The sequence below is a fragment of the Maniola hyperantus genome, chromosome 15 (assembly GCF_902806685.2).
Source record: "Maniola hyperantus chromosome 15, iAphHyp1.2, whole genome shotgun sequence".
NCBI classification, from domain to species: domain Eukaryota; kingdom Metazoa; phylum Arthropoda; class Insecta; order Lepidoptera; family Nymphalidae; genus Maniola; species Maniola hyperantus.
The window spans coordinates 1,742,301-1,756,339 of NC_048550.1; the positions used below are offsets into that span (position 1 = coordinate 1,742,301).

The 14,039-nt window shown below is 37.6% G+C and overlaps 2 protein-coding genes across 3 annotated transcripts in view; one reads left to right on the forward strand and one right to left on the reverse strand.

The window, feature by feature from the left end:
• Positions 1-298: 298 nt before the first annotated feature.
• Positions 299-12,974, reverse strand: tra2 (transformer 2). Of its 2 annotated transcripts, none has more exons than XM_034976090.2 (8): positions 12,753-12,974; positions 12,508-12,641; positions 10,811-10,973; positions 8,263-8,391; positions 6,497-6,672; positions 5,390-5,431; positions 4,406-4,542; positions 299-742 (listed from the first exon to the last, which is right to left on the reverse strand). In XM_034976090.2, exons 1-8 carry the CDS (start codon positions 12,765-12,767, stop codon positions 717-719), a joined length of 822 nt encoding a protein of 273 aa, XP_034831981.1. In that variant the 5' UTR covers positions 12,768-12,974; the 3' UTR covers positions 299-716. The 2 variants fall into 2 exon arrangements, with proteins under 2 accessions (XP_034831981.1, XP_034831983.1); XM_034976092.2 differs by having other exon boundaries at positions 299-1,663; positions 12,753-12,973.
• Phf5a (PHD finger protein 5a) overlaps positions 9,003-14,039 on the forward strand; it is a 107,048-nt gene continuing 102,011 nt past the window's right edge. Inside the window, exon 1 of the mRNA XM_069503218.1 lies at positions 9,003-9,014. The gene's annotated coding sequence lies outside the window, so the exon portion shown is untranslated. The remainder of the gene's footprint in view (positions 9,015-14,039) is intronic.

Sequence of the window (14,039 nt, forward strand, 5' to 3'; positions counted from 1 at the left end):
AATCAATAATAGTAACCAATCTCTGCTATCTGTCGATAAGTTACTAAGCAACATTGTTATTTGTCAAACAAAGTTTTTGACAAGCAACGTTGTTAGGAAGGGTAGGACAAATTATAGCTTAAATTGATTATTAATTTGGGCCGTTAATCAAGGTATATCCATAAACTGCAAAAAATATACCAATCCAAACTACCCTTTGATAAAACTGAGATGCCAGCACAATTTTCATATAAGGAGTAGTAGAATAGGACATAAAATGGATAAGGAAGGATAGATATACCGATTGAAAGAAGAATCATTACGACATTAAAAAACTATTATTTTATTATTAACAAGTCGTTCACAACACAAGTCTAAAACTAAAATATATTACGGTGAACTATATATAGGCTACAATAATCTGACAAATAGATACATACTATGAGTTGGATAAAATGCATAAGGATCACCAAAGTGTGAGTAAGTGTGTGTTCGGGGCGGAAAGAATATGATCAGTGTGCGTCTTAGCGCCTCCGTCTTGCGTGCTTGATATACCTTGACTTGAACTACAAATGTGACTCGATCATATTCTTTTCAGAGCGAGAGCGTTCGCGAGAACTTCGCTTCGGCACCGACATTTTCTTTTCGGCGCCCACCGGCCCGGTCCGGGTTTCAGAAACCGCCATTTCGAAAGCGCTTTTCAATCAAACAACTTCATTCAACATATTCAAGGAACTTCATCCTTTACTTCTTGTTTCAATACCTTTTCAAAAAAAACAAAATCAATATTAGACTTAGTATTAGACCTTTATTAGAACTATCTTTACATCCTAGAGGCGTCGCCCGGGGGCTTTTACAAACTAACTTACAACTAGACCCTTTGTATCACTTCTATAGTACAGTTAATAACAAACTCGTGGCTCTGGAGCGAAGAGCGACCGTCGCCACGCGACGCGTTCAGATCGTTTCTTAGGCGTCGTTCTAACAGAATGCGATTTCGCGACCGACGCACGTTCCCCTTTAGCGCGTTTATTACGCGAACTTCAGGCCCATGCCACCAGAGATCCCAGTGTACGTTTTCAAGTTAATTAACTGTATAAATCTGCCATTTAAGATAGACATGAACGGGACAGAAAACTTGTACGTTCATACTAAATGGCAGATTTACAAACAGTTTAGGTTAACTTGAAAAGACTAGGGTCTCAGAGCGGAAATGGGCGGAGATGTGTTTAGCAGACCAATCAGTTCATTGTTAGATGACGTGATCATTTTCACGTTATCGCATCTCCACCAATCCCCACTCTGTTGGATATCAGGCTTTAGGCCAACTGTTCTACTATCATAATTCATAATAATTTTTTTTAATAAACGTTTTTAGTAAACGAGCAGGCGGGTCACCGGGCGGGCACATGATCATTTGCAGTACCAGAGGAACCACCAATGCGTTGCCGGCCTTTCAGGAATTTACTAAACAATATTTTTTTTAATTCGCGAGTACTTGCGTTGGTCGCGTAATCGCGCTCTATTAAGACGACGCCTTACAATAGTAAGTAAACGATGTCGCGCGAGCCGGCCCCACAGGTACGCTAAATGCATTAGTGGCCGGCGACATTGGAAGTGATGTTGTATCAAAATCTATGCTAGAGTCTGAAGATGACCTCAGCGTCACGATATTAATACCGACCTGTAAAGTCAAAGAGGAAATAACTATGGTGTCCAACATAATTATCAGTTTTATAGTACACAACACAAATTGATTTCACTGCAGCTATTGCAGACTAATTTTGATATTTCTTCCCTGGATATAAGACACCCTCAATTTTAAACAGCAAAATGGTACTGATTCTGATCGTAACTCAATTTTAGAGTATTCACATCTCTTTCTTATATTACCAAATGTAACAAGAAAAGGCCAGAAAAACTTATTTACTTAAAACTGTCAAAACTCCTGATTTTAGGTCTTACAAATAGTGTTCGAATAGAGAAGCACTAAAATTTTAAGTTGTTAATTTACAGAAAGCTATCAGAATCGGCGCCATTTGTATCCAATTTTTGAATGTAGTCGACGGTAAGTTCGCAAAACTAATATCATTTTGAAATATACGCAAATAGTGATTTTACAAATTAATTGTGGACTCCATATTGAGGAAAGAAAATATATTATTTAGTTTGAAATAGCTAACTGGAATCTGAACTATTAGGTATTGAATATACTTTGAATGTGAAAATATTCAAACCTGTTCATAACCTTTGGTAAGTAGCTAGTTGTCAGATGAGAGGTTTTCAACTTAATCATGCATCAGAAAAAAAATAACTCCAAGTTTTAATACTTTTTTAATGTGTGCCGGATAAGAGTTTTAATGCTATCAAATTATGTGCTTGCCATTTTTATTTTGCACAAACAAGAAAACTTCTTTTTCTCTACTTAGACATTCTTTAGAATTATTAGCATTGAACCTTTTAAAAGGTGTTTTAAGGCGTCAACTATATTTTTTATGATAGTTATTATCGAACATCAGAAGTGGGATTCTAATGCTACAGAACTTTGTGCACAATTTTGAGCAGTTTTTAAATGGACGATTTTTATTCTGGGAAAATTTCTTTGTTGCATGCTTCCAGTTTTTGCAAGAAAATATTTAAATTCGAAAATATATGTTCAAACATAGTATCCGTAACTGAACGCGTATTTTCCATCTTGCATGCACATGAACGACTCTGTAGACTTAGGAAGCGTGCGACAGAGACAAACATACATTCTGATGAAATGTTTATTAATTATTCTGATTAAAAATAAAAATGATTTTAATAGTTATACATGAAAATAAAATGATAAACGAATGGATTTTCTCGAAAATAAACTACCAAAAATTGAAAAAGGTTATTAGAAGTGATGGATAATATTTTGATGGCACCATGACAATTATGAACAATTTTATATTATAATTAATTATAATTATTAATAGAGATATCAAACTTCAAGACGATTTAGCTTGGAATTCTAGTGGAAAAAAATCACTAATTTGTCACTTATTCAATAAAATAAACAATGGTAAAGCATTAAAAAAACTAATGTCATTATTGCACTTTTCCAAAGCTGAATCGCAAGAGAATTATACTTTGTAACTATAATGGATGAAAAATTAGATTAAACCCAGAAAACACAATGAAACAATGAGAAAAACAATATACAATATTTTACAGCGAGTTACAGTGTAACTATGAAAAAAAATACGTATGTTATAATTTCACTGTGTTTTGAGCATCACAGAGTAAAAATTAATATCAAGGGAGATATAGTAGTTATGTCTCAAGAAATGGTCAAGTAAAGTCATTGGGACATTCTTTACAAGATTCGATAAGTTATTGGTTTGGAGTCAGTAAGAAGGGAAATCAAAGTAATAATGGAAAGGTAGTCAATACTGTCCAGTCGAGTCATCGGGAATCACTAGACGGATATAATGCTGCCAAGAAAGAAACGAATCAGCACTTATCGTTCTTTCTCACTCACATCATAATATTTAAAACAGGTATACTGTGTAAGTGAGATGGAATGATTAACACCATTGCATTTCGATTCATTTCTTTATAGGCACTGTAGTAAGCCTGCGGCCCAGGTGGGAGCGGGTGCGTCCTGCGGGGATGCCTTACAATTTCCTGTAAATATTAAGTTTGTTCTACACGTTGGCCACCCCGCAAGACGCACTCGCCCTGGGCCGCAGGCTTAGACACAAGTCAGTCAGACAAGGCCACTATGATCCTATGACACTCATTGATCCTGTGATGACAGGGTAGGGATATTTTAAGTACAATATTTTATCTTTTGGTCATAATGTTAAGTAGCATTTTGTAATCCAACTCACATTGAAGTCAGTTTACTTTTACCCTACTTAATACATTTAATGTACCAATAGTTCGACAACTCACAAAATTATATAAAATAGAGTGAGCGCTTTTTATATTGGACACTAGTTGATCCGCCCAGCTTCACTCGGGTGCAATTTATATCGTTTATACCCTACAAGACTCAGGGATCGAATTTTCAGAATCGGATCATTGCTTCTAGAGATTACCTTCTTCGTACAAAATAACTACCTCTTTGTATGGGAGTAGCAGGGTAATAATTTACAGCCGTATTGAAGTAACAGGGTTATGTTCAAGTCATTGGAAATAGTGAGGTAGTATTCAACAGTCATATGGGAGTCGCGGTGTAGAAGTCAACAGTTGAATGGAAGTGGCAGGGTAAGTAGTCAACAGTCGTATGGAGGTAGGTTACGGGGTCACTAGGGTCCCCAGTAAGATATATACGTGGCGAGTGGGAGCGCTCACGCTCGTAGCGGTGAGGGCGGTATAAGTCAAGTCGTGGAGGCATTAGTCAAGTCACATGGAGGTCGGGTAGAGATGCACTAGGGTCCCCAGTAAGACTTACGCGGCGAGTAGGAGCGCTCGCGCTCGTAGCGGCGGCGGCGGTAGTGCGGCGAGGGCGAGCGGTGGCGGTAGCCGCGCGCGTAGTAGTCACGTTCGCGCTCGTTGCCGCGGTAGCTGCCGCGGTAGTAGTAGTCACTGCTGTAACAAACAAACATTGTAATCATCTTTTACTCATTGTTGAGGGTCATCATCTCTGATTGGATAATTAAAACAAAATAATAGTCTTAAACTCTCAAGGTAGACTCGTGGGTTGTGGCCGAAGTATTTTAGTACTAGCTTATGCTCGCGACTTCTTCCGCGTGGACTACACAAATTTCAAACCCCTATTTCACCCCCTTAGGGGTTGAATTTTCCAAAATCCTTTCTTAGCGGACGCCTACGTCATAATAGCTATCTGCATGCCAAATTTCAGCCCGATCTGTCCAGTAGTTTGAGCTGTGCGTTGATAGATCAGTTAGTCAGTCAGTCAGTCACCTTTTCCTTTTATATATATAGAAGACTAGTTGATGCCCGCGACTTCGTTAGCGTGGATTTAGGTTTTTAAAATTCCCGTGGAAACTCTCTGATTTTCCGGGATAAAAAGTAGCTTATGTCACTCTCCAGGCCTTTAACTATGCCCATGCAAAAAATCACGTCGATCCGTTGCGACGTGATTGAAAGACAAACCAAACAAACCAATAAACCAACAAACAAACACACTTTCGCATTTATAATAAGGGTACTGAAGTGGACCAGGGAAGTCTACCTTAGCTAGTCACTCACGCGTGCCGCGACAGCCAAGGAACGCGAACAATAGTGTGAGGGGCTGCTTTACTACGGTTCCTATTCGATGTTGGTATCGTTCATGACAGTACCGTTTACGGATGACGTCAGATGCAGGATGGGGAACGGTATTTGACATCCAGATTAATGTTTTGCTGTTTACGGCTTTCGCAATGCGAGTGAAGAGCGGGCATAACAATAAAAGTACTTTAAAAATACTTACTCCCTGTCCCTGCGCCTGTCGTAGCCGTTGTCGCCTCGGACGCTAGAAATAAAAAATAATCTGTTACATCCTGTATAATGTTATTTGAGTTCATGAATTTTAGGGCATAAAATGTTTAAGTAGGCCTTTAATAACCCAACACATCTCGTAGTCGGTTTACTCTAAATCTACTTAAGTAAATTTTATGTACCAATAGTTCGACAACTCACAAAATTATATACAACAGAGTGAGCGCTTTTTATATTGGATTTACTCCAGAAAATATTGACTTATGTATGTTATTTGAATTAGCTTTTTTGTGATTAAGCTGTACAGTACGCAGCCAAAAGTGATGAACATCAATCTTTAGAAGGAGACAGCAGATTTGTAGAGCACTGTCTCGGTTGTTAAGACCGACAAAGCGTCGTATGGGTATGAGTGACAGAGACAACGCTCTACAAAGATCAAATGTCATTCTAAAGGCCGATGTTCACCACTTTTGGCCGCGTATTATACCTTTGTTTTCCTAACAAATAAATAATAAAACCGGTCAAGTGCGAGTCAGGCTCGCACAACGAGGTTTCCGTACTACAGTCGTATTTTTACGACATTTTGCACGATAATTCAAAAACGATGATGCATAAAAATCTGTTTTAGAAGGTACAAGTGAAGACCTTTCATATGATACCCCACTTGATCTAGTTATCTTACTTCGAAAATTGAAAATACTAATTATTAGTTTATGACCACAATTTAATTGTTTTTGTGTAATGTAACCACAAATTCATGGTTTTCAGATTTTTCCCCTAATGCCAGCTATAAGACCTACCTACCTGCCAAATTTCATGATTCTAGGTCAACGGGAAGTATCCTGTAGGTTTCTTGACAGACAGACAACAAAGTGATCCTATAAGGGTTCCGTTTTTCCTTTTGAGGTACAGAACCCTAAAAATGGTCTGAATGAAATGAACAAGTCCTTTTGTTGGAGAAAGAAAAACTTTGTGTGTTTTTCCATGTACATTTAAAACTAGAGAAAGACATGTAGAATAGAGAAAGATGGAGTGAAGGCAACGAGACAAAGATGGTGTGAGAAAGGCAGACAGAGACGGAGAGAAAGAGTTAACTTACTGTGTTGGTTTGCCCATGTAAATGCCGGGTGTAGGCGTGTGCGCGCGCTGCGTGATAGAGAAGTCGACGCGGATGCGACGTCCGTCTATCTCCATACCTGTACACTCGTTCTTGGCCACCTTCGCGTCATCTTGAGACTCGAAGTACACGAAGCAGAATCCGCGTGAGCGACCGGTCTGAGAGACAATAGGAATATGTTTTGATATACCAACCAACGCGTTATTACATTGCACAAATGTTCTGGGGGTGATTGTCTAACCAATCTTTTTTTAATTCATTGAAGGTTTTCTACGAAAAAAAAATTTAGTATCTCTCAGTGGAGCAGCAATTTAGCAAATCACAACACAGTTGTCAGAAAGGTCACTTTAGCTTGGATTTGGATCCGAGATCGGATTAGTGCGTAAGCAATATCCGATTTTGGTCTGAGTTTTTTAATTTCCGTATTTTCACGGATTCGGATCAGATGAGTGCGTAATCGCTCTTAGGCCGAAAAATTTTAGAACGTGAATCGTGACGTCCATTTCCGTTGAGACCAATGGTGATGCGTTTCGCTCGCTTATTTTGCACTTTTTAATTAATAATTTATGCAATTAAAAATAAACTAAAAAAAAAAAATGGTTGCGATTTAATGTCAGGACAATAAAGATTCAGGGAGGAAAAATCAAGTAAATTTAAACCACACGCATATTCCTTATTTTGATTGTTATAATAGTGTTTAAGTAGGGCTTTAATAATCCAACTCATTTGTCAGATCACATTATGTCTACTTATATTTTATGTACCAATAGTTCGACAACTCACAAAATTATATAAAACAGAGTGAGCGCTTTTTATATTGGATATACCTATTCTATATTTATTCCAGAAAAATCCCATTATGATGATACCTCTAAATTTTCGGTGTTACATGCCTTTTTAAGCAATTAAACTCCCTTGCTTTAACGGTGAAAGAAAACATTGTGAGGAAACCTGCAATCTGCATGTCTGAGCGTTCTCCACAATGTTCTCAAAGATCACTTAACCAGCATGGTGTACTACTGCCTAAAACCTTTTTATTCCGAAAGGACACCTGCAGTGGGTAAGAAAGAAGGAAAGAAATAACGTTTATTTTTTAAAGCTGTACCACACATTACCAGTTAGAACTGGTTAGGTTAGTTAGGGAACTAACTAGTAAGTTAGGTTAGGAACTGGTAGTGGTTTGGTGATGAAGAAAACAGCTGTATTGTTTGGCGGCCATTTAAATTTTTGCAGAATAACATTCATGTTAGTTCAATGCGAAAAAAGATCTGAGTTTCTCTCAAGTTGGCTCAAGTGGGCTCTTCTCAGAGACGTGGGCGCGTTTGGAACCCTTGCAGCTTTAGTTTTAAGTTTGCGTAAAAATTATCACTTACAAATCCAACAACTGAGAATCAAAAAGTGTAATTTATAAATGTTGTATAGAAGCAGGCGTTTCTTTGCATTTACATAATATGCAATGAACCAAAAACTTAATTTGCTGTAATCTGCTGAAACAGGTCGAATCTGTATGATGCAACATGCAGAGTGGCTGCTTTTCCTGCATGGTTAGCAGTGGGAGGGCGGGCGGTGCATTTCACATGTTGCATCACACAGATTCGACCTGTTTCAGCGGATTACAGCAAATTAAGTTTTTGGTTTAATTTGGTTTGGTTCATTGCATAATTTATAAATACCTATTTTGAATAAATTATTTGATTTGGTTGTGTAAGCCTAAAGAAGTTTTAATTCAAAAATTCATGAATACTCACCTTTGCATCAATAACAACTTGAACTTTGTCAACGGGGCCAAACTTGGAGAAGATGTGGTGGATCTGCTGTTCAGTTGTATACAGGCTCAAGCCAAACACACCCAAGCACCGGGACGGTGTTGGGTTTTCCTGCAGACAAAATACGGGTAATATACATATTTTTATATATATAGTCCGTAGAGGAAGGAAATGGCATAATCGTAGATAGAGTAATAAAGCTAATTAAAGGAATGTTTGCTTTCTCATTCACACTAAAAAGAGAGCACAGATAAAGTTTCTAATGTGATAAACAGAGACGCAGCTAACCTATTTTTTGTCCCTTATCATGTAACCGATTTTTTTCAAGAATACACACAAACAACTTTGGTTGCAAAACAAACTTTCAGAATATGTGGCGTCATTGTATTTCTCATTAGTTATTTAATTGTTTTCACATAAAAAACGTTTCACAATGGTAATAATTGTCGTATTTTTCATCGTTACGTCGTGCTATCGCTATCTCATACGCGGTTACACAGTACTTTAATCTAGCTTTTTTACTCAATCTACGGGCATAATACACTGGCGTCGATTCTGATGTTTTTCTCTAAACTAAATTTGGAGTACCTGCATCTTTTTCTTTTCAATATTGCTAAAAAAGGACGGAAAATTAATTTTAAATTTATACTGCTACTTTACTTTAAACAATAGACTCGCATCTGGCACTTAAAGTCACGACTCACGAGGTTTGACAGTTCTAAATTAAATTAAGTTTGTCTGTCCTTCTTCTTATACATTGGTAAGAAAAAGATACACATACTCTAAAATTAAGTACCAATAACAGACCAAAGGAAAAAAAAGAGTACCAATAACAGACTAAAGGAAAATAAAAAATATTTACCCTTTCCAATCTCCAACTGCTGATAGACAAATCTGACACTGACCAATCAAAATCATTTTTGCAGAATAGTGTTTTTTTAAATACCATTACAAGTTAGCCCTTGACTGCAATCTCACTAGGTAGCATGTCATGAAGTGGGCTAGCTTGGAAGGGGTATGGCAGTATTATCATAAACCCATACCACAAAGTCAATTTAACTTTGTACCTATGAAACGTTTTGTCTGTCCCAATGACAGAGACAATGCTCTATGAAACTGTTGCCAATTTTGTCATTCTTTAGTTTAACGTGTAATCTTCCTTTCCAGGTATTACCTAATTATCAGTGAAGTTAGTCAGAGATGTACAGCCAATTAAACATACCAACCAATCGGTAGATAGCAAGTTCCCACCTAGAATTTTACAAATAGGTACATAACTTGTTATACTATTATAGATAGATGAAATCAAGGTCATGCTATGTCCCTGAATGTCTATAAATGTCACTCGATCGATCAATACACAGTACAGTACGCGGCCAAAAGTGATGAACATCGATCTTTAGAAGGAGACAGCAGATTTGTAGAGCACTGTCTTGGTCGTTAAGACCGACAAAGCGTCGTATGGGTATGAGTGACAGAGACAACACTCTACAAATATGAAATGTCATTCTAAATGCCGATGTTCATCACTTTCGGCCGCGTACTGTAAACTACCATACCACAACATAGAAAAAATATGATCTATGAAAACTTTTTTGTATGTTACTCTATTTTCAATTAATGAATTACTTAAATAAATTAAATTAAGACTTTTGATAAGTATGGGCTACAATAAAGTAACCAAACAGTATAAATTTTAAACACACACATTTTTTATTGTGTAAATAAATTTGTAAATAATATGTAATCAATTATTTACAAAAATTAAATTTTAATTTATTATTATTTTCTTTGTAAATTACTTCCAATTTCCAAACTGGTTTGGTAACTTTCGTGTAAACCCATTTGATGTGGTTAGTAATGTTAGTAGGGGGAAAAAATTACATTTAACGTTAGTTACTATACTGATTAAAACTACAAAAATAAGTAGATGGACTTCAAAATATACAGCGTCGTATTTCCTTATTATCCTTCAGATTGTACTGAATTATAACCTTTTTAAGAATGTAGAATTTAAATTTAATTCGTATCAAAAAAATTAACATGTTATATCAAACTAGGCCGGTATTTCATTTTCCCACTCACACAAGATTTTAACAAGATCCATACTAATATTATAAATGCGCAAGTGTGTCTGTCTGTCTGTCTGCTAGCTTTTCACGGCTCAACCGTTCAACCGATTTTAACGAAATTTGATTCACGCGTGGTTTTAAAAATTTCGTGGGAACTCTATGATTTTCTGGGATAAAAAGTAGCCTATGTCACTCTCCGGGTCTTCGTCACGTCGATACGTTGCTCTGTTGCGACGTGATCGAAGGACAAACCACTAAACCAACAAACAAACACTTTCGCATTTATAATATGGGTAGTGATTCTGTGACTGGTATGGGAACAACAAGAGCTAATAATGAAATGCAACATGGATACAATATCATTAGGTACATAAAAAAAAAAAGTTTAGCAACAAGAAATACACAATCTGTACATTTGAAGTCCAACTACAGTGTAATATAAAAAACTGTGTCTGTACCAAAAGTCTCACCCGGTCACCTTGGTGCCGCCGCCGCGACGACATCGGGCTGTGCGAGTGCGAGCGGCGGTACGAGCCGCGCGGCGAGTACGAGCGCGAGCGGCTGCGCGAGTAGCGCGAGCCGCGGTAGCCGCGTCGCGGCGTGCCCGAGCGCGACCGTGTCCTGCAAGTACGACTTAGCGTCAGCCAGTAAGGAGTCGTAGCATCTAATGGTATGATTACACCTAACGAGTACAGTGGCGAGTCAGTGTCCTCAGCTGAGTACTCGGTTGGTATAAACACTTACAAGTGCTCGGCGCAATTTCGAAATACATATAAACGGCCACCACAGCACTGCCTTGGCCGAGTGACATTTTACTGTCTCGCTTCACTACGCGGTAGGTGTAATCAGCCCATTATAAAAAAAAAATCGTCAAATGCGAGTCGGACGTACACAAGAAGGGTTCCATACCACCATACAAGAAGTAACACTTTATTTTTTTTTAATTTTCATGGCAGCAATTTTGAAATTTTTATTATTTGTGTTTACAGCTGCAATAGAAATGCAAATCCTGTGAAATTTTCAACTCTACCTATTACAGTTCACGAGACAGCCGCTGGTTAGTAATAGGGTCTTATTGGTCCCCACAGAAATTGAATTAACTTAAAGTAACTTGAGCAGAGTTGCCTTCTACAAGTTTTTTTGTTACTGGATACATGGCCAAATTTAAATTAGGTAGGTGGTTGCACTAATGATTTTAAGCTTATTTCATGGTTTAACAACATATTACAGTAGTTGGCAAGAAATATTGTACATCAACCTTTACAATATAGTTTTGTCTCTGTCACTCATACCTATGTGACATTTTGTCAGTCTCAATGACAGAAACAACACTCTAGGAAACCACTATCTCTTTCTAAAGCTTGATGTACAATATTTCCTGTTCGGTACTGTGTATTGTATAAAGGGGAAAGAAGGAAGGAGAAGGAATTAGTCATGATTAATGTAGTTAATATTCTTTTTCTTTTCTTTTAATTTAGTGCAATACCCAACACAATTCATTGGTTTGCATGTATATATAGTATGTCTCTACCTAAATACTTGGGTCGCCTCCCACCACCCACGAGAATGCTTATCAACATGTTCATTGATAAAACTGTTGCTATAGCATTGACTAATGTTTATTGAAAAAACAATGCCTACTTGATTGAGTGACTTGTTGAGAGCCCTCAATCGAACCAACGGCCCACCCTTTGAACAGCTACCTACTTATTAGATCAATAATACTTCTGTTTATTTTTATACTGCTTTTGGGGTTGCTATAGAAATGAGAAAGAGTCACCATCCATTTTATTTAAGGGGGGATGGAGGGGGGTGCACTATTAGATACAGGAAATTAAATAAATTTATACAAAACAAGGCAATGATACAGCAATTTACAATGTTGAGTACATTACATAAACTAAAATGGTAACAGCTAAATATTAATCAAAAACAAAAGAATGCTATGTTATTATTACTGAACATTTTGTGGCGCAAAAACATTTATACCTATACTTAGTTATAGAGCTATAAATATAAAATTGCGCAACGTTCGCGTTCGCCTTGACAACGAGGTTATGATAAAAATCTGCACGGAAAACAGGCAAATAGACAAAATATACAAGGTCAAAGTACCGAAGTTATGCAGGCTTATAAAATTGTTGGTTAGACTTACGGGCTCCTGTATTTTCGGCTGGATGCTTTTGGCGGCGGCGGCGTGCGCGACCGGCTTCGGCTGTGCCCTCGAGCCATTGCAGCCGCCTTGGGCACCGGTTCCCGAGACCCGTTGCGGGTCCTCGAGCGGCTCCTCTGAAACCACAACGATAAAATCGTGAATATCCCGCTCAACCGGCAAAATAAATGCAACGCGCATGAGGCGCGAGCGGCAATCGCTAACTGCCCAGATAATAATTATAGTACCTCACGATCCGACATGACGGGTATTACAATACGATCAACAAAAGCGTAATTAACACACTCAATCAATCTAATTATAAACGATAAATTCTTTAGCTATATAAATCACTCGCAAACGGACACGCGGCTGCTGGCTGGCTGCAATGAAAACAAAATGGCGTCACTTAAAAATAAAATCAGACCAACGCGGAACTCCGACGATCAACGAACCAACGCCGAACTGCGCCGAACCACAGCCGAACTCCGACACAACTCCGATTCGATCCGAACTTCCGAAGCTCGATTTTCGCAACAGTCAACTTGTGATGCCGGCTCCACACAATCGTAAAACAATCCAACATGTCACCAACGTCGATAGTGTGAGACGATCTAAAATAAACCCTCCACCAGTACATTGAATATCCCTCCAACCCTCCACACATACATTCTAACCTCATTCAAAGTTAAAGACGTTGAAGTGATAGGTGATTCTGTTATGAGTGCATATGCATAATAATATAATTATTTTTACAAGTTTATCATCATCATCATCAACCGATAGACGTCAAACTTGTTGACGAAACTTGTTGCGGAAAGTTGTCGATGAAACTTGTAGCAGAAAGTTGAAGAAATTCGTTGACGAAACTTGTCGACAAAACTTGTTGCCGAAACATGTTGACGAAACTTGTTGATAAAACTTGTTGCGGACACTTGTTGATAAAACTTGTTGCAGGAACCTTTTGCAGAAACTTGTTGCCGGAACTTCGTGCGGAAACTTGTTGCCAAAACTTATTGTTGAAACTTGTTGATGAAATTTGTTGAAGATACTTGTTGCGAAAACTTGTTGATGAAACTTGTTGCCGAAACTTGGTAACGAAACATGTTGCGGGAACTTGTTGTTGAAACTTGTTGATGAAACTTTTTGTTGAAACTTGTTAATGTTGAAGAAACTTGTTGACGACAATTGTTGTGTGAAAATGGGAGGATGGTTGTAGAGTTTTTATTTACTTAGCGTCGTAGCGCACGCCGGGAATCTACTAGTTTTATTTTATTCAAGAAATAGGCATGTTAAGCCAAAGTTAAATGGGAATTATCTCTAGGGATGTAGTAGATATGTCTTTTAGATTTCTATATAAATTGGATTAAGTTGCTAGTTACAACATCTATACGATTCTGGTACATGCCAGTGTTAAAGATTTAAAATACTATGGAGTTAGAAGCAATTTGATTTACACGAGGCATATTATAAAAATACAATTTTACTTTTATTACGATGTAGGCTTCTCCAGTGTTTTTAATAATTTAAAAAAT

Excerpts from the sequence above, each read along its gene's own strand:
- tra2 (XM_034976090.2), bottom strand. Across the intron at positions 6,673-8,262 it reads AAGTTGTTATTGATGCAAAG|ACCGGTCGCTCACGCGGATT; the intron begins GTGAGTATTCAT and ends ATTGTCTCTCAG. Across the intron at positions 5,432-6,496 it reads TACATGGGCAAACCAACACA|CGTCCGAGGCGACAACGGCT; the intron begins GTAAGTTAACTC and ends TTTTATTTCTAG.